Source organism: Maylandia zebra, linkage group LG8, assembly GCF_041146795.1.
Source record: "Maylandia zebra isolate NMK-2024a linkage group LG8, Mzebra_GT3a, whole genome shotgun sequence".
NCBI classification, from domain to species: domain Eukaryota; kingdom Metazoa; phylum Chordata; class Actinopteri; order Cichliformes; family Cichlidae; genus Maylandia; species Maylandia zebra.
The window spans coordinates 16,806,748-16,832,525 of record NC_135174.1 but is presented as its reverse complement, the minus strand read 5'-3'; the positions used below and the strand labels follow the sequence as shown (position 1 = coordinate 16,832,525).

General features: G+C 39.8%; 1 protein-coding gene across 1 annotated transcript in view; it reads right to left on the bottom strand.

Moving 5' to 3' along the window:
- Positions 1 to 25,778, bottom strand: part of LOC101480347 (protocadherin-15) — a 214,916-nt gene that overhangs the window by 86,479 nt on the left and 102,659 nt on the right. Inside the window, exons 21-23 of the mRNA XM_076887498.1 lie at positions 15,602 to 15,730; positions 1,197 to 1,316; positions 8 to 193 (exon numbers count right to left, since the gene is read on the bottom strand). Coding sequence (XP_076743613.1) covers positions 8 to 193; positions 1,197 to 1,316; positions 15,602 to 15,730 — 435 coding nt within the window. The remainder of the gene's footprint in view (positions 1 to 7; positions 194 to 1,196; positions 1,317 to 15,601; positions 15,731 to 25,778) is intronic.

The following is a 25,778-nucleotide window of genomic DNA, read 5'->3' as shown; positions in this document are numbered from 1 at the left end:
CACTTACCTTTAATTGTAATATAACAGTGCCCTTTGGGCTGTTCTCCGGTAGATTGACATTGTAAGTTTGTTGGGTGAATATTGGGCTGTTGTCGTCTATATCCAGAACGGTGACACGAAGTGTTAATCTGGATCGCCGTGGATTCTCTGCACCATCCCAGGCTTCAACCGTGAGATAGTAATGGCCTTTAACCTTCAGGAGAACACAGATTCAAAATTTAGCATTAACAAAGCTACAAACAAGAATTACTTTCTCACAGCTTTCTTCCACCAACCACCCAAATTACAGTTTGCATTCATGTCAACCAGATTTTAATTCTGAGCTGCTGGATATGTCACCACTATATTGTTTGACAGTACTGTGCAAAACTCTTCAACCACTCCTCTTTTCTTTAAATTTTGCTTTTAAAGGGCAATGGTTCTGAGCAATAGTTCTCTAGCAACAGTTCAGAAAGGTGGTTTTTTTGGCTTCTTTTGCACACATTTTAAGTCCGTTTGTTATAGACCTATATTAGCATAAAAGCAGCACCTAACTACTGGAATGATCCATTGTAGTGTCTAGACATAACTTCTCTTTATGCACTTTATTATTAGGAACAAAAACTGTTTTTCTACAACAAATGCCAACAAAACACAGTTTGAAAGGCAAAATATTTTATTTTTGCACAAAGAAGATGATTCATAACAAAATATTTGCTGAAAACATGTCATATCTTGCTATGATGTGCAGTGTGTCCTTAAAAAATTTGAGCCAACTAGACAACTGGAGAACAAAAGAACAAGTATTAGCCCTGAATGGCAAGTCTCCAGCATATGAATAGTTTCTGAAAGTCATGTCGTTAAGAAATGGGGAAAACAAAAATCCAGCAAGAAACTGGCCCAGGATCCAAGAGAAGCTGCTGGCCCTTCAGTTGATCTGGATAGGTTTATCTTTACTGCACTGACAGTTTATTCAGCCCCGCAGTTCATCTTTCATTCCAAGGGAATGTTAATGCCAGATTTTGACAAAACTCCTCCAACATCATCAAAAGATCAAATTTAAGAGAATGGGACATATAGAAGGATTTGCAAACCAAAAACACACTTCTTTCAGCCATTCCTGTTTGTGGAGTTACGTCATAAAAATACTATTACCGTTTACAGTTGTCTGCTTTGCCTTAAACTAATTAGGAACAGAATCTGTAGCTTCGTCTCACCTCTCTGTCCAGTGGCACTGCAGTTGTAATGGTTCCAGTGGCATTGATGGAAAACAGCCCCTGGTGGTTGACGAGCCGATAATGGACCTGACCGTTTGCCCCCAGATCTGGATCTGTAGCCTAAACCAGACAGAACAAAAAGCACAGGCACACACATAATAAGAAAAGGGAATTCAAGGGTTTAATCAGCTGTTTTGAAATGCAAGCAGCACTTCAGGCTGCCTTTGAGGTGAGTCATTCTTTGAATAAAAAGTCCTCTCATATTAAACAAAGTACATGTGTAAATCAATGATGTACAACTCTTAACATTTTTTTCAATCTTGTTAACAACTGCATGGTTTCTCTTTTGAAATTAGGAAAGATACTGGGTGGGTAAGGGGGTGAATCAATGTATGTGTGAGAAGGACAGATAGCTGTGAATGATGAGAATTATTAACAGCATTTCCTGCCGTACAGTTTCATAAGGGGCCTTATGTATTTGCAGACTTTTTGACAACTTTGACAACAATTGAAAGCGGGTCAGAGTTACATGAAATCATCTGTCCTGCCATATTGTCTGAGCTAAACTTTATTCAACATTCTTTTAGCTATTGCTCCTATACAAAAATCCAAAGTTTTTTGGGTTTGATTTGGCAAGGGTGTCGAGACAAACTTGAGGGATCTGCTCTCTTTTCCCACTTATTGCAACTTGTCCAAATGTGTTAAAAGTTACTTCCCACCAGCAATTCTTAAACTTTTCCAGAGTTAATGAGACAGTGGTTTCAATTTTCACTTGGAAGAAAGTAGATCACTGTCTTCTTCCCTTTGTTGCATCGCTTTTATCTCTGCATCTGTTCTCCAGTCAAACCCTTCTCCACATCATCTCTTTCAACTACTAAAAAGTAGTGAGAAGGTGACAAATTGCAAGCTGCTGTTCCTTTCACCCTGTCTAAATGTTCATCTTGTCCAATCAGCATTCTCACTGCATTAAAATAGATGAGGCCAGAGCAGGGGAGAGGAGAACAGAGGAAACATTAACACGACGCACGTGTGTGTATTTGTGTGTGCGGGCCTAGGGTTTGCTTACATTGCTGTTTCATACAAGTTCCCAGAAGTGAAATATAATTTGAGAGTCAGTGGCAAGTGTTAAAAATAATTGCTTCACACCTGTTCTGAACAATAAGAAAACTGTGAGTTCACATACTATGTCTATGGCATAGTATGGCAAGTTTTGCTCAGATAATTAGCAATCTGTTTATACAGCATTACTAAACAACCTTAAACAACTGTTCATTAACCTGGTGTGTTAAATGTTTATAGTAATAAACTGTGATCCCATGCCTTCGAATTTCACATTTTAGAACTAAAAATGACCTGTAAACACCACAGTTGCAATAATCTATATAGCTTTGGGGCTAAATTCAAATGTTAATGTCTCCCGAGCAACTAAAGACTGCAAATTTTCATGGAAGTAACTGGTACGTGCTTGATAAAAAGTATTTACAAAAAATATATGCTGCTGCACCCAAAACCTTCTTGCATTTGATCACTTGTGGATTGCAGCAGTTGCCCATTGTTTGCATGGAAGTTGCCAAATTGTCTGCAAACAGTTGACATCTACTCTCTGAGTTGTTGTGAAGCTGTGAAAATTGCAACATAAACCAAAACAGGAGACCATTTGGCTTAAAAGAAAAAGTTGCGTTTTTTCAAACATTTTGGCTGAAGCAGTACGACAAAACGTTTACTCATACTTTTACATTCTCTGTTTCCGTTTTGCAAAAATAGAGAATGTTCCATTTCTGCCATCTGCTAGTGACCAAGGCAATCACAAGGAGATGTTTCTTGTGCAGCATCATACTTCAACCTAACGACCATCAGCCACTGCTTGTCAGTTGGGGAGTAGAGAATTTTTTCTAGCAACCAGTAAGCAAATTCCATGTGACAGAAGCCTTGTATGTGACAAAAGTTAAAGAGAAACTTACATCAACTCAGCAATTATAAATTACTAAAGAAACAAATGGACACGCAAAAACATAGTAACCAGAAGATGAGAAAAGACATTGAAAATAACGACTAAAACAAAAACACAGTATTACAGCATGATATACTCAGTGTTGGGGAGTAACGGAATACATGTACCGCCGTTACGTATTTAAAATACAAAATATGAGTAACTGTATTCCGTTACAGTTACCGTTTAAAAAGGTGGTACTCAGAATACAGTTACTTTGTTGAAATAAATGGATTACACTGCGGTACTTTCCTGTTTCATATTGTCGCGGGTCAGGACTGTTTGGGTTTTGTTTGACAGCTACGTTCTGCTGTTCCAGGCGGCAGCGTTACGGTTGCCATGGTTACAGGGTGACGCTCTCTCTCTCTGTGACTGTGTGTTTCCTGGGTGAGAGAGCGCCTTTTCGTTGTTGTTGTTGTTGTGCTAAGCTAACAGGCAGAATGCTACAAGCATAGCTCTAAAGAATGTAGCATCATGGGCAGTGTAGTCCGTGTTGCAGGGAGAATGGACTGCCATACATGTTATGGGTCTGTGAGCGCGAGGAGGGAGAAAAAGGGGAGTGGAAAAGTACGAGTTGTCATCGAGGAAAAACGGGAGCTGGAAGCATGTAAATATAATAATAACCACTTCAGCCAAGAAGAGTGCCTGACGAGCCCAGTTGTAAGTAAGCTATTAAGACTCGACTGTACACCGTGTTCGTGTTTTCCTCCGAAAACGGAACGTTGGAGCAGTCTTTCAACGCCTCTCTCTGTCTCTCGCAAGAAAAGTTGACCCACACAACAAAGTAAAGCTATTTTTCGGCTACGAGCCGACAGGGACCCCGCCGTATTAGTCAGAGGTCCCTTTACTACAGTTCAGAGTCGCGGACCTTCAGTAATAGTAATAAATCACACAGCAATAGTACATTCACGTTGTTGTAAAAAGCATGATAATATATTAAGTAATCCAAAGTATTCAGAATACGTTACTGTCATTGAGTAACGTAACGGAATACGTTACAGAATACATTTTGGGGCATGTATTCTGTATTCTGTAATGGAATACATTTTAAAAGTAACCTTCCCAACATTGGATATACTTAAGGTTAAAATAATGCAGCCATTTACTGAGATGGTAAATTTGTGGAAATTGATTTTTTTTAAAAACTGAGTTGCAGATGGTCAGGTTTTCAGCGCTACTAATGTGCCAAGGGTTTTCAAGTATGCAGTGATGAATGTGATCGTGAAGAGGTTTGCTAGAGGTCATGCTGACCTGTTGGAGCAGGTCAGAAAACTGAATGGAAAGTGAAGGGAACCTTTCAAGCAGTCCATGAATGCTAATTATCTAAGGGAGAGTTCTCTCCTCAGACAGAAACAGGTCATGGTCAGATCCCTTCTCAAGTCATAGTCTCTATTTATTTCACAGTAATTTGTAAAACGTTGTCCCCAATGACCATCTGAACTCCAGAATGAGCAAAAATTTACTTTCTGCTTGTTAATTCTCAAGGCCAACCTGAATTACTATATGTTTAAACATTAGCTTTAATTGAAATTTGGATTATGCACAGTCTCTTTTTCTGTGGTCCTTGTGTAATTACTTTGCAATCCATTCCATAGATTGGAAGTCCTGAATAAAGGTGCCAAGGGTGCACTGATCACAAGTACACCTCTTAGTAATTTGGTTTGAAGGTGGCGTTGTGATGCACTTTGAAGGTAAGGGTTAATAGACACTCACGGCTGTGGGCACACCTTATTCTTCTACCATCTGGCTTACAATTCCAGAAGGATTCCAGGGGCATATAAACATTCTTTTCTAGATGGCAGAACTAATAAATTTGAAGCCCTGTATGAAAGTCTGTTTATCAAAGGGTATTCTCAGGATGGCTGCTTTACTTATGGTTGTTGTTTACATGTTCAGTGTTGCTGATTTGATCCTATAGTCTAGCTCTGTCAGAACCAACTTTCTTCCAGAACTTCAATGGGCTCTTTGAGGGTAAAAATTTAGTAGTTTGTCAGATTCAATTTGGATAAATTCTCTTTCAATGAAGGTAATACCTTGACAACTATCGGCTATTAATAACTGTACTCTTAGATGAGGATAAAAAACTGACAAAATCAATTTGAGATCAAGGTAACACAAAAAGCAAAGTGTTTTTTGCCTACTTTGCAACAACACTGTGGAACAAGACTGTACAGTCATGCTAGCAAACTGACAGCACAGCAGTGCTTTGAGCATTATATATAGTGTATACAGAGTGTATGTCTCCATTGTAGTCAATGGGGACACATAGCATAGTCCCAAATCAGCCTTATGTTTTAACCAAAAAAGGAAGGGCATAAAGAGAAAACATGTCTGACAGAAAATCCCCTAGAAGACACTCACAAGGTGCAGATGGGGTATCTGTGTTACACAAATTCAACATGGATGGGAAAGTATCAGATGAAAAGGCTGATATGCTTAATTATGCATGATTTTAAGGATGTTAATGTATTCACGAATTACAGTAAGAGTAAGTCCTAACCTTAAAGCTCCCTTAAGTGATGGTAAGTGTACAGTGCCACATAAAAATCTCGAGCCACCCCTCACCTCTTTGTATTTTGCTGTGAAACTGGCAGAGGTTCAGCAATTTAATAAAATGTGCAAACAGAAGTAAAGATACGTTATATAAGGCAAAGCCAGAGGCTGTACAACTCTATCAAGCTTGAGAGTAAATATCTGGTATGACCACCTTTATTCTTCAGCACAGCCTGAACTCGATGACAAGCTTTCTTGTAATTTCTTTAAATAGTCTTCAGGAATAATTCTCCAGTCTTGAAGAACTTTCAAAGCTCTTCTCTGGATGCTGGCTGCCTTCTTTTCTGTTCTCTGTCGAGATGATCCCACACTGCTTTAATAACGCTGCGGTCTGCACTCTGGGGATACCTGTCCATGACTGATAGTGCTCCACTGTGTGTTTTCTATCCAGGTGTGCTTTTATGGCACTGGCAGTGTTTTGGGAGAATTGGCAAGATATTACTAATCATGGCATTGGATGTAGATCCAAATCTGACTGTACGTTTCTGCATTTATTTTGACAAGATCCCAAACACAAGAACTGAAATACAACAGCTGAATGCATGAAAAAGCCTCCACACAGTGTTTTTTCCTGACTCCTTCTGTACATACAGATGTACAGTGATGGCAATTCAACCTTAAATCAACCCTAAACTTCAAATCAATCACTCCACAAGATTGTATGTCATGCCAAGATATGCCAAGTTTTTGATAACACTTTGTTGGTGTAAAAATACTATTTTATGGCTGTCAGACTGTTAATCTTTCTCAATTTCTGTTTTTTCAGCCACAGAAACAAATTATATACATGTGTGTAAATGGCTGCTAGTAGTCAAGTGCCTCAAGGTACTGATTTAAAATTGGTTGTATGATTGTTTTATTTTTCTTTTCTGTTTTTTTTTTTCAGGCCTGCCACTTTTGTCTTTCCAATCTACCTAAAGATCCAATTTAAAATGAGCTCTTTTCGTTTGTTTCCTGTCATGTTTAGACACAACACTTTTAGATCCCTTGAGTTGGGTAACGTTTTAGAAAGTAATAGGTCAGTATTAAATGGATTTTTAAGAGGTTCTTCTGAAAATGGTCACGTACAATGACTGGACTGAAAATAAGTGAAAAAGCAGCAAATGTCCAAAGAAAACTCTGAAAGACCATCAGAAAAACTGGGGAACAGTTGCTCAAGAGCATATTAAAAATACAATAAACTCTCTTTGGAAGCTAATTATAAAGAAATAAGTGGTGGCTCAAGACCTTTGCATATTACTCTATGTTATATTATTTAATTGCAAAACATTTTTTTTTTTTTAGAATTTCAGTGTCTATATAGCTGCTTTTTGAGTCTTATATAATCCACTGTTTCCAGATCCTAATGCACCCTCTCTTCCCTAAAGCAAGCCATCAACAAAGAACCTTTGAAGGTCAAAAACTATCCTGTACAGGTGCTGTGTGGTTACAAGTTATTGTGGCTACAGGCAGGACTGCTGCCTGTAATGTGTCAGAGATGGCCTCATCTACATTAAAGTTAGTACTGTATTTTTTGGACTATAAGGCGCACCTAAAATCCTTCAATTTTCTCAAAAAACTGACAGTGCGCCTTCCAGTACCATCCAGTACGCCTTATGTATCAATTCTGGTTGTGCTTACTGACCTCGAACTGATTCTATGTGATACATGGCCCTGAAAAATCAGTCAAAATGTTTTAGTATGACTTTGGTAAGTTACGAAGCTGCACTGCTTGACGGATTGTAGGAGCATTACAGCTACTGTAGTCAGGAGCCTCGCAGAGTAATACGTCCTGTGCTTCAACATAATATTATGCTGTGTTTATAAGGATCCCAAAATGGCACCTGCTAAGAGACATGCTTGTAGGCCGAAATCGCCCAACTGTCTTTCAGTCTATTGGTCCCTGTGTGCTCACAATACTTATCAATACCTCACTGGTTTCTGGTCAGGTCCCTGTTTATTGTAAGAATGCTGTCATTCACCGACTGTTAAAAAAAAACCTAAGCTTGACGCTTCTCTTCTCAGTAGCTACAGACCGATTTCAAAATTACCGTTCATTGCTAAGATTTTGGAAAAGGTTGTGGCTAAGCAGCTTATAGCTGTTCTAGATGAATACAGCATTCTGGATAAATTCCAATCTGGCTTTCGTACAGCTCACTCTACTGAAACTACACTTCTTACAGTCTCCAATGACATTTTGATGAGTTGTGATGCAGGAGAATGCTCCGTTCTGTTGATGTTGGACCTGACCTCTGCCTTTGATACTGTGGACCATCATGTTCTGCTAGACAGGCTGAGACAGTGGGTGGGTATATCAGGGGCTGCTTTGGACTGGTTTGAATCCTATTTGCATGAATGATCCTTTCTGTGGCTATCTCTAAGTACAGTTCCTCTTCTACTTTTCTTGCCTATGGTGTGCCACAAGGTTCAGTTTTGGGGCCTTTATTGTTCTTGCTGTTTTTACTTCTTCTTCAGCACTTATTGAGCACTTTTAAGGACATTTTGTACCACTGCTATGCAGATGATATTCAGTTATATATCTCCTTTAAGCCCCAAGATGTTTCCAAGCTACAGATTTTGCATAAGTGCATAGACTCCATTAGAGGTTGGATGACTGGAAACTTTCTTCAACTAAATGAGGAGAAGACTGAAGTCCTCGTTTGTGCTCCTGAAAAAATTGTACCTAGTGTTATGGAAAAACTTGGGTCCACTTGCTACATTTGCCAAACCTTCTATCAGGAACCTTGGTGTTACTATTGACTCAGCTCTGACTTTGGACGCTCATGTTAAATCTCTGGTCCGCTCCTGTTTTTATCACTTGAGAGACATTGCTAAACTGAGTCCATTGTATCGCGCTCCGAATTAGAAATTGTCATTCATGCATTTGTTTCATCTCGTCTGGATTATTGTAATTCTTTGTTTACTTGTTTATGTAAAGCCTCTTTGGAGCGTCTGCAAGTTGTTCAGAACGCTGCTGCAAAGCTTCTGACCAAGTCCTCCAAGTACTCCCATGTCACGCCTCTGCTGATTCAGCTGCACTGGCTCCCCGTTAAATTCAGAATCCACTTTAAGGTTTTGACCTTGACTTTCAGGGTTCTGCATGGACAAGCACCAACATATATCAGCGAACTTTTACATCCATACATGCCCAGCAGGTCCCTGAGGTCATGTGACCAGGGCTTGCTGGTTGTCCAACACACGAGGCTGAAAACAAAAGAGCTTTTGTAACTGTGCCCCCAGACTGTAGAACTCTCTCCCTTTGAGCCTGAGATCTGTGGACTCCATGGTCGCTTTTGAAAAACAGCTAAAAACTTATATTTTTAAACTTGCTTTTGGTTGATTTTTATTTTTATGTTTTAGGTTCTGTGAAGCAGAATATAAATAAAAATTGAAATTAACTTAAAAAGTGAGAGCATTTTTCTGTATTTTATGTGTTAAACTGAACAATGTTGAGCATTATTGTGAATGATTTGAATGAAGTTTGACTTTGACTTTATATCCACTTTAAAAGTACAGCTGGGTTGACAGCAATTATTGTGTGAAACCAGCAAATGGTTCTTGGGTTACAAAACCCCCCCAAACAGTGCAAGGCTGAAGGCAAATGTGTAAACCTTCCCTTTTTTAAAAGCTTAGACTTGCTAGAATAAAACAACCTGTAAAAAGCTAGAATTACAATTGAATAGTATTTAGTAATGATCTCTGAAAAAAATAGCCACTAAATCAAACAACAAACAGGGGCCATACATCTTTACTTAATGAGAGGAAAATCCTTATGTAAAGGCTTTAATTGCAATATTGTCAACATTGTCAGTTGAATAACTTCATCTAACCCCCATTACTCAAATCATATTTACCTTCTACCTCATTTGCTGTACTCCAGTCACTACTTGCTAATGCAGTGACCCATTTTTGTCTGTTTCCCCAATTTTGGATCATTAAAGTTTCATCGCATCTCACACAGCGACTATTAGAATTAATGAAAATTAGACTCCATCTTGTCAGTGTTATGAAGACTCAAAGAAAAACGAAGTCCTCTTGATGTGATTCGTATTCAGTGATTCATTACTATCTGGGGGTAAAACTGCTAGAAACTTAATAGAGCATCCACATATTGGATGATTATCCCATGTTGTTTGAAGAAAGGCGTGAAAGAAGTGAGACATGGAAAATAAATGAGAGAGCGAAGGTAAAAAGGCGAGAATGTAGAAAAATGCAATTTTATAGCTTGAAAACGAGGAGACGTGGACAAAGTGTGTGTGCTTATTTTCTTTACTTACTTTTAGTGTGTGCAAATGAAGTAAATTGTTAGTCTTAAACATTTGGGGGAAATGTAGTGGAGAATTAGACAAACGACTAATACCACACAGTCATTTGTTAGCTGTAAAACCCACCAATTAGCTTAGCTTAGCAAAAAAAATGCAAGGATAATGAATGAGCCTGGCGCTATCCAAAAGTGACAAAATGTCTTTACTGTGTACAAGCACGGTTGTAGTGCTTATTAGGTCATTAACGAATGTAAGATTTATGTCACATTATGCCATAAACTAACAGTACTGATAATGATATGTAATGGTTAATCCAGCAGTATACACAAGGCCTTTAATTGAAATCAGCTCAGAAAAATTAGCTTAAATGCTTGAATGGTGTGCTTGATCAATTTCTCACTTGAGAAAAAATCAGTATACCGTCTTAAATTTAAATTTAAATTCTTAAATGATTAAAAACTAGGTCTGGGTATTGCAAAACTGGCTTAGGCTGTGGTGAATCGTATTGTTAATGTCACGGCTGGCAAGGCAGGCTATGTAGAGGTGCTACCCAAACGCAGGCACTGAGATAGATGCGAAGATTGAGCTTTATTTTGAGGTGAACAGGATGCAGGAGGAACCGAGAAGGGCATACAGAGAAACTAAGAGAAACCTAAACTGAGGAAACTAACAAAACTGACATGAAACTATCATACGGCGGAAACACGGGGAGACTCGGGGAGACAACACAGACGGACCAGCAACAAGCAAAAGGAAACACAGGGCTTATAATACACAACGGCGTAATCAGGGAATAGGAGGCAGGAGAGAAACACAGCTGGGAGAAATCAGAGCTGATGAGACAAGGGGAAGCAAAACCAGACACACTAACATAAGACACAGAACTTCACAATAAAACAGGAAACTCAACATGCCTGTGTAAAAATAAACTAAAGCAAACTAAAAACATAAATCCAGTTTGCTATTTGCCTAAAACATAACAATACATTTTTTTTTTAGATTTAAACAAGTTCTAAAACATTTGTTACTTTTATGACGCCTGTTAATTGCTGTGTCATATTGAGAGTATTGTTGCAGTTGTTGTCTACATTAGGATTCTGTACTATAATAAAAAAGTAATTGTTTTTAAATTTATACGACAATGATTAAGAGCATTTAGTGTCCAAAATATTTTTGCTTCCATAAGAGTAAAATGGCAGTGGCATTAGATACTGACAGAATTGAAAATTGTTATACTTTTTATAATGGGTTAAACCCCTGTTTTTTTCTATTAAGTTAATCTGGCCAAAGCATCCTGGACATTGGCAAAGTGGTACCAGTCTTCTCCATCTGAAATGTATTTCCAAATAATTCTAAAAAGATAATTTTTTGTCAAGATTTTGTATACTCAGAGTCCTTGAGTGTTCTTGGAGACAAAGTTAGAGAAGCAAGGCTGAGTTGTGGGGTTTTTTTGGAGGGGAGGGGGTTCACACAGGACAAAGGATGTTGAACATTGAGCAGATAGACAGTAGGAGATGCAGAAGGTTTGTGTGAGAGAGGAGGATGCTAGGGGATAGGGGGAGATGGAGGCAGAAGATCTGCTGTGGCGACCAGGTGAAAGAAGAAGAAGAAGAAGGGCCCCTGACTGTCGCTATGTATTTTTGCATAAATTTGAAATGTAAAAAAAAAAAAACCAAACCGTTTGAGCTGTAATGATGTAAATCATTGGGGCTAACTGACAACATTTCCCCTAAAACTCACCTTTAAGTACAGTACAGTAAAGTTGTCACAACATTTTACACGCTGGATTGAATCATTTACATTGATTAATCACCTGATGTTAAACATGACTGCAGTTCCCAGAGTTGGTTGCTGCAGAAGGTTTGCGTATCCAAAATGAGCGTGACTTTCCACTCTGCTTTTATTCTGCCTCTTCTTTTGCTCTCTGTCCTCGTGTCTTATCCCTCCCTTGATGTCTTTCTCACAGTTATCTAAGCGTAATTACATTGCCAGACAGTTAAAAGCCACGACCACAATAGAATTAATGTCTCAGCTACCTTATGCAGGAAGCTTTTCAACAGAGACCGACTCCAGAAAAAAAAACACACCTTAAAGCCTGAAATATGAACTCTTATCTCTACATTCACAAGTTCTGCCTGTCATGTTCAGGTGCACAGGCTTCTTTTCTTTCAGTTCCCCCCCTTTTGTGTGTTTTTTTTTTAATCCCATTCTCACCTCCGCCTCTAACTTAATTCCTAAAAGAAGTACCTGCAACTGAAACTCGATTACTGAGATATTATTAATCTGTCTCTGAGTGCATTTCTTTTATTTCAGGTATAATAACAGCATGTAGGTCTTTTCTAAGTAGGTTAGTTACTATACAGACAAGCCCTTGCTAGTCGTCTCATTACTACAATGTATTCTAGTGAGCTTTTGTGGAGTTGCTTCTTTTTCTGTTGTTTCTCGTCAGCTTTTTTGGCTATGAGGTGCCATATTAAACCAGAACTGATAGTTTTAAGGAGGTGTACACAGTCTAAAGGGATATCGATAATGTGTGGCCTACTTCCTAAAAGTTTACCCCTAAATGATGTTTTTCTTACCAATCAATTTAAAACAATTTACAATAAATGGCCGAGCCAGTTTCTGTGCGACACATTTCCACTGACAGTACACAGAAAGTTATCAGTCACACAGCGACAGGTAATCATGTAATGAACAGCCAACAGTGTAGCAGGTCATTTCACTGATGTATTCCCCTCTCTCAGGCTGAAGAGCTGAGAAAGACCTCCCAGGATGACTGCCTAACCCTGCAGTTGATGGATAGACCGAACTGGTAAACTGATTAAGAGTTGATATGATGCATCTCACTATGAGGCTGTGTCTAACATTATGCGTTGCTGATAGAGCTGGAATATCAGACAATAAGCACTCAGGAAGGTGGTACTTTATTCTTCAAATCTACATCTCTTCTTATGTTTGTAGACAACTTGGCAAACATCTATTCCTGGTACTGGTACCGACAACTACATTCCTGGCATAGTGATGTCTCTATTTTGAATTGGGGAGGCACAGTGGTTAGTACTGTTACATCATAGCAGGGAGTTTCATACCTCCTTGCCTTGCTTTCAGGCTGGCTCCATGCTCCTTGCAACCCCAAGTAGGACAGGAATATTAAGAAAATGGATGGATAGATATGTTTAACTGTGGACCATGCAAAGTAAATTTGGGGAATTCAAGAAATGAAAATATGGTGCTAGAAGGAGTATAACAGACCTGCTTTAAAACAGCCTGCTTTAAAAGTGTGAGGTATTTGCTTCCATTTGCAACTATATAATGAAAATTCAGTTCATGTTGGGGCTTTTTAAAACAGCAACAAACTGAATTCACTCAATCTGTCCTTTTTCTAAGCAATTATTTAACCATATGTGTTAAATTCATGACAAACAGTTTAAGAACGAGGCTCTTAGCTCTGGCATCCCACATTTTATTCCCTACTGTGGTTCTCCCACTTCTTCCTGCCATCCAAGCATTTTCACATCTTCCCCTGTTCCCATTTACCTACTAGAATCAGCAAACCAAGGTCAGGTCTATTCATTCTTCCGGAAATCTTTTTAATGCTTACAGCTACGAACCCTGGTTTGGAATGTGGCCCAGAGTCGTGCCTTGATCAGCCCACTGAGGGATCACATAGTCTGTTTTGGTTTGGAATAGATCCAAGGGTCCTTGAAAGGGAGGAAGTTCAGGATTGGAATTCTTTCAAATGCCCTCTCCACAGATTAGGGTGGGTTTTTGGATGCTGAATTTGGAACATGGCCAAAGATCTGAGTGAAAGTAAAAATCTGGAATGCTTGGAATGAGATATCCTCTTCGGGCATAAGGGTTGGAATTGTGCCCGATGGTCCAAATAAGAAACACTATTGAAGTTTTTAAGTTTGGAACTTGTTAAAGTATGACTTGTTCAAAGTCCCGGATAAGGGTGTACAAGGGCCATGTATTTATCTCAGGAGAAGTCCTTGTGTTGAAGCAAAGAAGCGTGATTAACATTTAGAACCTGGCAAAGTGTCAGGCTGATCAAAGACCCCCTGACATCGCTGTATAAAGCTTATGAATTAAGCTTGGAGCAAATCTAAGCAAGCATGCAACCAAGTGAGCATCTTTAAAGATCAGAGCCTATCAAAGTGTCAGATTTACCCATGGCCCCTGTCTAGGGAATACATAAGTCCATTATTAGGTCTGGAACAAGTCCAGGAGTCTTTCTGCTAAGTGGAGACCAGAGTGCTGATACAGGTGAAAGCAAAGCTCGTCCTTTAAACCCAACTATTTATTTTCCTTTTTATTGTTGTTGAAGTTGTTGTTTTTGTAGATTTTCCACAGATTTAGAGATAATTTTCATGCCACTGCTTTAACACAAACACAGGAAAAATAAAGGGAATGTAACCAAGAATTCTCATCCAAGTTGAGTTCCAATAAAGAAACAAAAGAAACCCCAAACAAAAGAAAAACATAACCATTGTACTTTATTGGGACATGTTTAGTCTCAGTTTTATTTTTTCTTGTTGCAAAAGAAAGAAAGAAAATAAATACTGCAAGTTGGTTGAAACTTCATAAAGGTCTTAGTGCCATCGTTGGTGCTTTTACCTGATGGTTTGTGCATTTTTTTAAACAGGGAATATTTGGATTTACACACAGTTTGTATTCGTTCCCTATTTTCTGTAAGGTTTTGTGTACAGTAACAATCCTAATAGACACTACTCCACACACTTGCACCACAGGACATGCACGTATTTCCTTGTATCCCCTTCCACCTGCAATATGCACTCAAAGTCCTATGAGCATAATAACAATCCTAATTACAAAGCTACCACAGTTTAAGAAGTTACATTAGTGGTCTTTGGTCCCTGTTGTGAAAGATTATAAGAGCTAAATTCAATTAGAGCCTCTGTGAATCCGTGTGTGCGTGCATGTACTTATGCTGAGGGGACAATAATCTGTTTACACAGTCATATTGTGGGATCCTTCCGTCTTTCTGGGGACAAAAAAGCCAGCCTGCATGATGCAAATTAACACATTTTAAGATGAAACATGTGAAAAACAGAAAGGTCAATGAATCTGCAGTTATAACTGAAGAAATGAGACGAAACATGGTTTAGATTCAGATATGATGATTTGTGTCACAATAACACGAGAGCTGTGCAACCAGTTCAAACAAACTGGTGTGAGCCACTAGAGAAATAACAGAAAAAAGTAATCTTGCTGTACCGCTGTGTTTGGGTTTTTAATTGAGCATGAGAATCAGTGTTTCTGATAGATTGAGATAAAGTCCCATCTAAACTGTCTGTTTGTTCATGACTCATCATTATAATAAAGGATTAGTGTAAGGAAATAAACTAAAAAGGTTGAACAAATGCACAGGCAGGAACGAGTGGAAAATGAACACATTAGCATGCAAACTTGCTGTAATTATACCTGTTCACACACTACAAATATTAATTGCAGTGAGTGCTTAAATGTATTCAAAAACATGTAGTGAACAGTGATGTGGGAATGTGAGAGAAATAAGGTTGGTCATGCAGGCTGCTTCTCTCCAAATGATTTAGAGTGTGTTGTGTGCAGCTCTGTGTGTGTGTGTCTAATCTTACCTTAACCTGTCCAACGTAGGCGTGTTTCTGCTCCTCAATGACAGTGAGGTTCACTGGCAGGGAAGTATCGAACAGCGGGTCGTTGTCATTAACGTCAGTCACCACAATGCTCACCGTCGCTGTAGACGTCTACACACACACACACACAAACGACTGTAAGTGTTTAGTTCAAAGACTCTAATTATTGTACAAACCGTTATTTTTTTAAATGATGATTATCAGAAACTAAAACTGAATCACGACATTTCAAAGACTGTGTTTTTTTTAACCATCTTATTCTATGTGTCCCTTTTGCTAACATCGTCTTATATAATTAACTAAAGAGTTGCAATCAGGCCCTGGCTGCCATATCCCTTTGTGCTAGTAAGAACTGTTCACTCTATAAATAGATTTAAAAACTGCTCACTGTTGGTCCACTTGTTCTCTCTCTCTCGATGTAAAAGGTCTGTTTGTTTTAACCCTTTACACCCTGGAAGTATTGCTGTGTGACATTTATGGTGAAAATAGGTAGCAGCCACTTCCTATCTAACACATTGCCAGTACTGTGTTGGACCTCCTTTTGCATTCAAAACTGCCTTAATTCTTCATGGTATAGATTCAACAAGATGCTGGAAACATGCCTCAGAGACTCAGTTGCTGCACAGCCAATCTCCCATTCCACCACATTACACCAGCCACTGGCTATTTGAACACAGTGAACTCATTTTCATGTTCAAGATGAGATCATTTGAGCTTTGTGACATAATGTGCTGTCCTGCTGGAAGCAGACATCAGAAGATTGGACACTTACTGGGACGGACATGGTCAGCAACGATTCTCATGGCCTTTAAATGATGCTCAGTTGGTAGTAAGGGGTCTAAAGTGTGTCAAGACAATATCACCTACACCATTACACCATCAGCACAGCTTGAACTATTGCTGTCATGCTGTTTATGCCAAAGTTGAACCGTCTGAATGGCTCAGCAGAAACTGAGAATCATGAGACATGGCAATGTTTTTCCGGGGCGATCGTGGCTCAAGCCTTGTAATCGGAAGGTTGCCGGTTCGAGCCCCGGTTCCGACAGTCTCGATCGTTGTGTCTTTGGGCAAGACACTTGACCCGTTGCCTACTGGTGGTGGTCAGAGGGCCCAATGGCGCCAGTGTCCGGCAGCCTCGCCGACTACAAGAAGGTCAACACAGTGTTCAGCCCACTGCATCTCTTGCAGACGAGCTTAACAACTTCTATGCTCGTTTTGACGCAGACAACAGAGAGCAGATCCTCTACCCTCAGGAGGACAGTGAGGCTGCAACTCTAACTCTGAAAACAGAAGCTGTGAGATGGACCTTTAAAAAGGTAAATCCTCACAAAGCTCCAGGACCAGACGGCATCCCAGGCCGGCTACTCAGAGTATGTGCAGACGAGCTGGCAGAGGTGTTCACCAACATCTTCAACCTCTCCCTGAGGCAGTCAGTGGTCCCCACGTCCCTCAAAGCATCCACCATCATTCCCGTTCCCAAAAAATCAGTGGTCTCCTGTCTGAATGACTACCGTCCTGTTGCACTGACATCCGTCATCATGAAGTGCCTGGAGCGGCTGGTCAAAGGTCATATCTGCTCCTCCCTCCCTGACACACTGGACCCTCTTCAGTTTGCCTATCAGACAAACAGAGCCACAGAGGATGCCATCGCCCTGGCAACGCACACCACCCTCACTCACCTGGAGAAAGGGAATACATATGCAAGGATGCTCTTCATCGACTACAGCTCGGCATTTAACACCATCATCCCCTCAAAATTGCCACGAAGCTCGTCGACCTTGGGGTGGGAACACCGATCTGCAGATGGATTCTAAACTTCCTCACAAACAGGCCCCAGGTGGTGAGAGTTGGTAAGCACACCTCCTCATCACTCATCCTAAACACAGGCACGCCACAGGGTTGTGTGCTTAGCCCCCTCCTATATTCCCTGTTCACACACGACTGTGTTGCTAAACAAGAGTCCAACATCATCATCAAGTTTGCGGATGACACAACCATCATAGGCCTCATCACAGACAACGATGAGACGGCCTATAGAGAGGAGGTGATGGCGCTGTACGAGTGGTGCCTGGAAAATAACCTGACTCTCAACATCAGCAAAACTAGAGAGATGATAGTGGACTACCGGGAACGACCAGTCAGAGAACACCAGCCCATCCACATCAACGGTGTCAAGGTCGAAAAGGTCAGCAGCTTCAAGTTCCTTGGAGTCAACATCACTGAGGACTTCTCCTGGACCCTTCACACAGACACTGCTATCAGGAAAGCTCGCCAGCGGCTTTACTTCCTGAGGAGGCTGAGGAAGTTTAGCACGAATGCCAACATCACCTCAAATTTTTACAGGTGTGCAATTGAGAGCTTGCTGACGAGCTGCATCACAGTTTGGTACGGAAGCTGCTCTGCCAGCAGCCGTAAATCACTACAGAGGGTGTTGAAGGCAGCAGAGCACATTCAGGACATTTATCTCCAGCGATGCCTCCGTAAAGCACACAGCATCATCAAGGACCACAGCCACCCAGCACATCAGCTGTTCTCCTTGTTACCATCTGGCAGACGTTACAGGAGCCTGTCTGCTCGGACTACAAGACTTAAAAACAGTTTTTACCACCAAGCCATACGACACCTCAACCACAACACTTAAACACATACAACACAGCACTCAGAAGCTACCCTGCAGCTTCACAAGTACTCTGTTTAATCTGCACTGGTCACTCCACTTTATTGTCATTGATATTTATATTTAAAAGTGCAATACTGTAATTTTCTGCTGCTCATTCCTGTGCAATATCCCATCTGCCCTCCCGTCATATTTCTTTTCAAGATTTTCTTATTTAATCACTAGTGTACATATATTTATATTTATAGATACTGTACATATATATTTAGTCATCTTTTCTCTTTTACCATGTCTCTCTAATATTTTGCTCCTTACTATTTTTCTATTTTCTTTATTATTTTATTTTGTTTTATTATATTTTCTCCTACTGTATCATGCTGCTTAGTGACTGCTGCTCGTCAAACACATTTCATTGCAATGTTGACCCTGTGCTAACTTGCATATGACAAATAAAACTGAAAACTGTCAGTGCGCCCCAGGGTGGCTGTGGCTACAATGTAGCTTGCCATCACCAGTGTGTGAATGTGTGTGTGAATGGGTGGATGACTGGATGTGTAAAGCGCTTTGGGGTCCTTAAGGACTAGTAATGCGCTGTACAAATACAGGCCATTTACCATTTACCATTTAATCCCTTTAAATAATGAGGGTTTGTGCTTTCAGAAGATCACTGTGAATGAGGCAGTGGCATTCAAAACACAGTGTCAGACTTTTCACTTGGCTTGAATATAGGCCAGTCAGTGTTAAATGAATAATTAAGAGTGAAATGTGGGGGCAGACAAGGGTTAAAGAGGGGCTGCTTTCAGACTGAATTCAGGTAAGTGTGGTTTAAAAAACCCCTGCATGCTAATTTAAAAGGGCTTTTGGCCCTGCTATAAAAAACTTGAACTAAGAAAAATAAATAAAATGAATCTGAATGTTTGCCTTTAGATTCTAGGAATGAAAAATGTGTCAGCAAAACAGATGACGGATGGAGTGTGATCTAAACCTGATTGCGAATGAGAGGGAGAAAAGTGTCTAAGATGGTAAATAAAATCAACCGAAACAAACCTGAGGCTTTGATGTATATTTGTACGGGTTTGAAGGGGAAAATGTGTTTTACAGAACATTATAAGCAAATGTAATTTGTCTTAGGCTTTATCAGACTGTGTAACCAAGAAAGAGTCAGAGAGGGAGAGGCCGTAGCTGATTAGTAGGGGTGCAACGATATTCGTATCGATATTGAACCGTTCGATACAGTGCTTTCGGTTCGGTACGCATATGTATCGAACAATACAAATTTTTTAATTTATCTTATCAACTTTCCTTCTGACGATGCTGTCTGTGTTGAGCGCTCAGTGAATCTGCGCTCGACTACTCCGCCTAGGCTGCACTGTCGAGCGCAGATCCACTGAGCGCTCAACACAGACAGCATTGTCAGAAGGAAGAGCGCAGGGCAAGCTAGCGAGACAGAAGTTAAGCTCTCCTTGCAACATGGCAAATTGAACCTCCCCCACCCTCATTCAGATCTGGCGTTTGGAATTATTTTGGTTTTCATGTGACGTATGACCCTGAAGAGTCATGGACTAAAGTCATGGACTAAAGTCATGGACTAAAGTCATGGACTAAAGTAAAAGTCATGGACTAAAGTAAAACAGTATGTTGGATGTGCCATTGCAATGCTCAATTACATGGGTGGGAGCTAGTGTGTTAGCGCAGTTAGCTCGTTAACGTGTTGGCCGTGTTGTGGCGTTAATGTCATTTCAACGAGATTAACGCTGACAGCACTAGTGGGAACACAACAAATATGACTGCACATTTACTCCGACATCATCCTAGTGCAAAGACAAGTGGAGGCAGACAAAAACAACAAGCAGGCATGCTACAAACTTACCCGAGTCATTTAGACAGCCGTTAGCACATGATTCTCCTTATGGGGACCTGATATGTTTAATAAGCTGCTGAGAATATAGCCCAGAAGAAGCGCATAGTATAGCTTTTATTTTGGAAAGATAATAAACTCTCTTTTCCAAAGATGAGTGATTCCTCAATCAGATACAGGGCTCGCAATATCGCTAGCCCGACGTCCCGGGGCTAGCGATTTTTCCAGTCGGGCTACCAAAATCTATCTCTGCCCTGCCTGTCGGCCTATCGTAGAAGGAAAAATATATGTCAATGCTTTTGCATTCTTTCTGAAATGTAGCTGGGTAATTATGTCATTGGCATCGGTGAGCAACTGTCAATATGTGACATATTGAAATCGCGTTTGAATTTGCGCTTGTTTTTTGCTTTCACTTTGCAATCGCGCGAATTGTGTATAGAGAGCGACAGCACTGATTGGTGAGTGATGATAATTTGTGCACCAATTCCTCTGACATCGTCTTATCAGTCGTTAGCTTACTATGCAAACATGACGAGTGAAATCTCCCGCAGCAAGCTTAAACATGTGAGAGGTTAATCGCGCAGAGAATTGCTGAGTGTATGTGAGTGCAATTCTCAGGATATATATTTTAGTTCTGCTGAGCCAAATAAGACAGGTCAGGGTGAAGAAGTGACAGCCAAAGAAAAGCTTACCACAAAACGGAAAAGTTATGACAAATCAGACTATAAGGCAAAAAGAAAGTGCAGCTTTATGGTTTCATGGACAAAAGAATTTCTGTGGCTGCGATATGACGAGGGTTAGGGTTAAATTTAAAAACTGTACTTTTGAGTTAAAATATATATTTAGAATTTTAATAAATGACAAATTAAAAAGGCATGAACATTTTTTGTATTGAAAAAATATCGAACCGTGACACCAAAGTATCGAACCGAACGGAACCGTGAATTTTGTGTATCGTTGCACCCCTACTGATTAGATGTCACCAATTTCTTAATTTGACTTTCATGAGTGGAAGAAAGAGAGTCATCCAATATTTGACTTTTAAAGAATGGAATTGGGAGGAAGAAGGGCTCACCAGTTTATATCAGTGGGATTAGAAGAACAGAGGCAGTATGTGTGGGCCTGTGTGTGGGGAGAGTGACAATCTCAGAGGTGACAACGGCCTATTGAGGCTGACAGGGAACATTGGTGATGCAAGTGATCTAAGGTTAAAGACTCACACCTGACAAAACTGTTTATCTGCATGGCAGTGTATGTAAAGCAGAGAGAGCTATGACACAATGAAAGGCGGTCTGTGAGCAACACTGTCAAACACACATACGGACACAAAAGAAAGGGATGGAGTAAGGTTCATTTCGCCTTGGCAGCTCTGAGAACATCGCTTTTAAATACCCGCGCACCTCAGAGTTTATTATTTCACAGACACGGTGGCCATCTGCCATATTTTAGCAATCACCCCACCGGAGAACGCTGCATTTTTAAGGGTTTAGCTATATTATTTTTAGTGGTCCGCCAATGCAATGTCACAGCTGATAACTGACAACACTGCAGTTCTTCGGAATTGCTAAAACACTAAATCACATTCTCCGAGCCAAATGCTCAGTGTGTTGAACCCAGTTATTGAATCAGTCACTCAGCAGAACCTGACTTACACACAATCTGCAGATCTTATTTGTTCCACTTTCAAAATCTTAAACACGCTCGGCGCCTAAGAACATTTTTTTTTGCTGTGTGATGTGCTCGTAATGAACGATGGCAACCAGGCAGAAGTTAAACACAATTAAGCAAAGTTGTTCACACTTGCTGCTAATGATGCAATGAAACCAACATAAGACAGCAGGGTGTACAAGCTGAATACTTGAATTCTCACTAACAATCAAGAGTGCAAGGAAGATGGTGAGAAGAACGAGATCAAGAACTGTTTATTTATCTGAAATTGGAGAAACTGTGGTAGATTAGTGTTCCTGTTTAATGACCAATGAAAGCAGGACGAAGAGTGCAGACTTTAAGCAGGTTTATTTTATGGCGCCAGTAATCAGAAGACTCAGGGCACAGAACAGGTAACTCCCAGCACGACGCTCTCGGTGTTGAAACAGTCCTTCAAAACAACAGCATGAAGTACAGAAGGATGGAGGTGTGAAGGAATCAACAGGGTCAGCATTTCATTTATTGACTGTGTCCTCCAGCACAACAGGATACGCACATGAAGTGAGTATACAGAGAATCCTTAGAGGAAGGATTAAAGATCAGATCAAAGGCTGTCTTCTGGCCCGACCCACAACAAAGACCTGATGCTGACTTGCTGCTGACTTTGATTTTGCAGAAGATACATTTAGTGTATAGTAATGTGCCTTTGCATTCTGAATAGAAAAGCGCTAAATCCCCCACACATTTACAGCAATACTACTTGCCTGTAATAATCAGATGAAAAAGCATTTGCTGCATTATAAACAAAGCTTTGCTGGAGCTACTGTATATGCCTCTGACCTTGTGTTTCCCATGTTTTAATCCAGTGTGTAATGAAAGGTCAAAAGTAGTTTTAGTTTTGGCTACGTGTACAATGTGAAAACACTGATTTTGAGTACAGATATAAAAGTACTTTGAGGAGACTGTTAGATATTGCAGGTAACACATAGATTGATGACTATTTTTATAAGACACAGGAAAGCTTATTGTAATGCTGTCCTCTAGTATGCTGAAAAAATATCAATAAATCAGCTACAATTCACGCATACAATGCATACATCTGTGTAAATAATCATTCTGTACATTCGATAATTTTTAATCCTACAACTGTTTACAACTTGCATAGTTCCCATTTCTGTATAGCTGTATATCTCAGATTTCTGTAAAGTTATTTATTTCATATTCTGTATAGTTTTTCATATTTATATCCTGTTCATAGCCTGTTCCTTGAATGTTTTATTCAGACTCCTTTTTTAAATCCGCCATCGCTGTTGTTCTAGTTTTTGGTTTTTGTTGCATTTTCTTACTCTATTTTTACATATAAGTAAAACTTGACTGAATGTAGATTGAAAAGGAGTACTGAGTCTTCAATAAATCTGTCTTAGCAACTGAAGAGATTAATGTTGCACATGTATAGGAAAGATTTGCAGAATGTTGCAAGTACAGGCCGACTTATTTTTTTAGCAAGTACAAGTCCATGCTACAGTCTGTAATTTACGTCTGCTGTTAGGTGATTGCAAGGCAACATAAATGCATTATAATATGTCACACATTATTTAGGTTTTTTGGATGTAAACTATGTTGTTGTCATGAAAATAAAATAATATGACACTTTTATAAGGTTTTCTAGGTACATACAGTAAATGCTACAAATGGGTCATTTTAGCACATTAGTAGGCGGTTGTTAGGCAACGTGATGACATTATAATGTGCAATAAAGGTAAGAATCTTCCGGAGCCTGAGATGTACTTGTGTGTACTACAGATCATATAGGAGGCATTTTCACACAGACAGTATGACACCTCGCAAATATTTTACTTGCCCCAAAGTTACATCTGCGCGGAAAAGAAGACGAGATGGTGGATGTGAGAAGAATGAGCACGTTGTTAGTTTCTCGTCTTTTCTAGGGATTTAAAAGTCTGACCTTGTCTGTTCCATACACATAATAATTAAGTCTTCACATTCATTAACGTAGCAGCGCTAATCCAGACAGGATTTATTTACTAATGCAATGACACAGTCCAACGCGGGCCATTTGCTGACAGTTTCTATGGCATCCCACAATGCACACCGTCCTTACAGTAAAGCTGGTTTACTGCACCAACTTGTAGGGTCCTCAGTCTGTGGCAGCATGATGGATTCACTGGCCAAATAGCCAATTAGGCACTTTGTAGCCTGACACTCTCACAACAGGACATTTAATAATATAGGACACAAACGTGTGCGTGTGTATGTGCGCCCATATGAAGACAACCCAAGGCCTTCCAGGTGATTCTGATTAATGGGCCTGTATAAGGCAACTACACTCCAATCTCCTCTTCTCCTTTTTCCCCATTTCTTTCTTTCCTTGTCTTCCTTTCAGTTTCTCCCTGTAGCTGATATCATTCCCCTCTTGTATACCCTCTCTTTCTCTCTCCATTCACAATCCTATACTCTTTTACTCTCACTCAAAACATAATGGAGTGTCAAGCAGACAAATGTCCAAACTACTTTTATCCATTTTCTGACTTCTGGACCCTTGGGATACAAAGATAATACACTAATTGCCAAGGTCCAGAGAGCAATAGACTAACTACATGGTTGCATGAGCAAGAGTCTGTGTAATATCACTTTAGCACAAATCCACCGTTAGGGCAGCACCAGCACAATGAGTACCTCTCACTCCCACTTGCCGTTTCCCTCCATATTCCATAATAAAAAAGGTCACAGCATTATAATCAGCATTTTCTCCACAGTGGGATCTTAAACTTTACCTTTTGTTTTAATTGATGTGTGTGTGTGTGTGTACCTGTTTAAACATCTTTGTGAGGACCAAAACCTGGCATGCCACTATACTTTTGAGGACTTGTCGGGACCAAATGCCAGTCCTCATGAATCTGAGGGCATTTTGAGGCTCAAAATGTGGTTTTAGGCTTAGGGATACAGTTAGGTTATGGTTATGGTTAAAGTAAGGGGCTAAGGAAAGCATTTTATCAATTCAATATCAGGTTTCCTTAATAAGACGTAGAACGGCAAGACCATCATGCAGATGGTGATGGTGCAGCTTTCATTTAAAATCATTTTACACAATACCTCCACAGAAACAATGACAGTGTTGCTGAATTGTGTACATGAAAAATGCTGTAAATAGTTAACAAATAAGAAAACAAAGACAAGAAGAAACTGCAAGGTTAATGCCAGGCTTCTGTCTCACGTCTGCACAGCTAAACGTTCGTGGTGTGAAGAAAGTCAGATTATCGGGAACAAAACACACCTTCTATCTATCATCAGAAAAGTATGTGAGGGGGTTTTAGTGAAGCGTTTGAGGTCAATGCAAATGTCAAAAAGAATTCATCTTCTCTCAGCTTGATCATAAAGTCTGACAGTGAAAGAAGGATGTTAAGCGGTAAGGTTTCTAGCACCCAAACATCACCAGTATGTGCAACTAATTGCCTGTGTTGATTAACTTACATTTAACCTCCTGAGACCCTAACTCTTCCACAGCATGCATTTTTAATTTCTCTTTGATATTTGAGCATATTGGGACCCGATGAATGTAAAAACAAAGAATTACCAGATTATTTTTTTACCTAATTTTTGTTTCTAAGAAAAATGAGGGCGACATATGAGGATATTCATTTTAAATTGTGATAGAACAGTAGTTCTATGGACTAAATGAAGAAATGGATAGGCTCAACACAACAGGAACTCAGCGTAATTGGCAGTCCACAAATATAATCAAACAGTATATGAACGACTTTGGTCTTTGCGATGCATGGCGCTCTCTTCACCCCACCAGTAAGGAATATACTTTTTTCTCGCATGTTCATCACTCTTACTCTCGTCTGGATTATTTTTTGGTCAGCAGCTCACTGCTGTGTGACATTTCAGACACTGAGATTCATCCTATAGCTGTCAGCGATCATGCTCCTGTATCTTTAACACTAATGCACAAGAATAATACTACGCCAAGTAAAAACTGGAGATTTAATATATCACTACTTAAAGATGAAGACTTT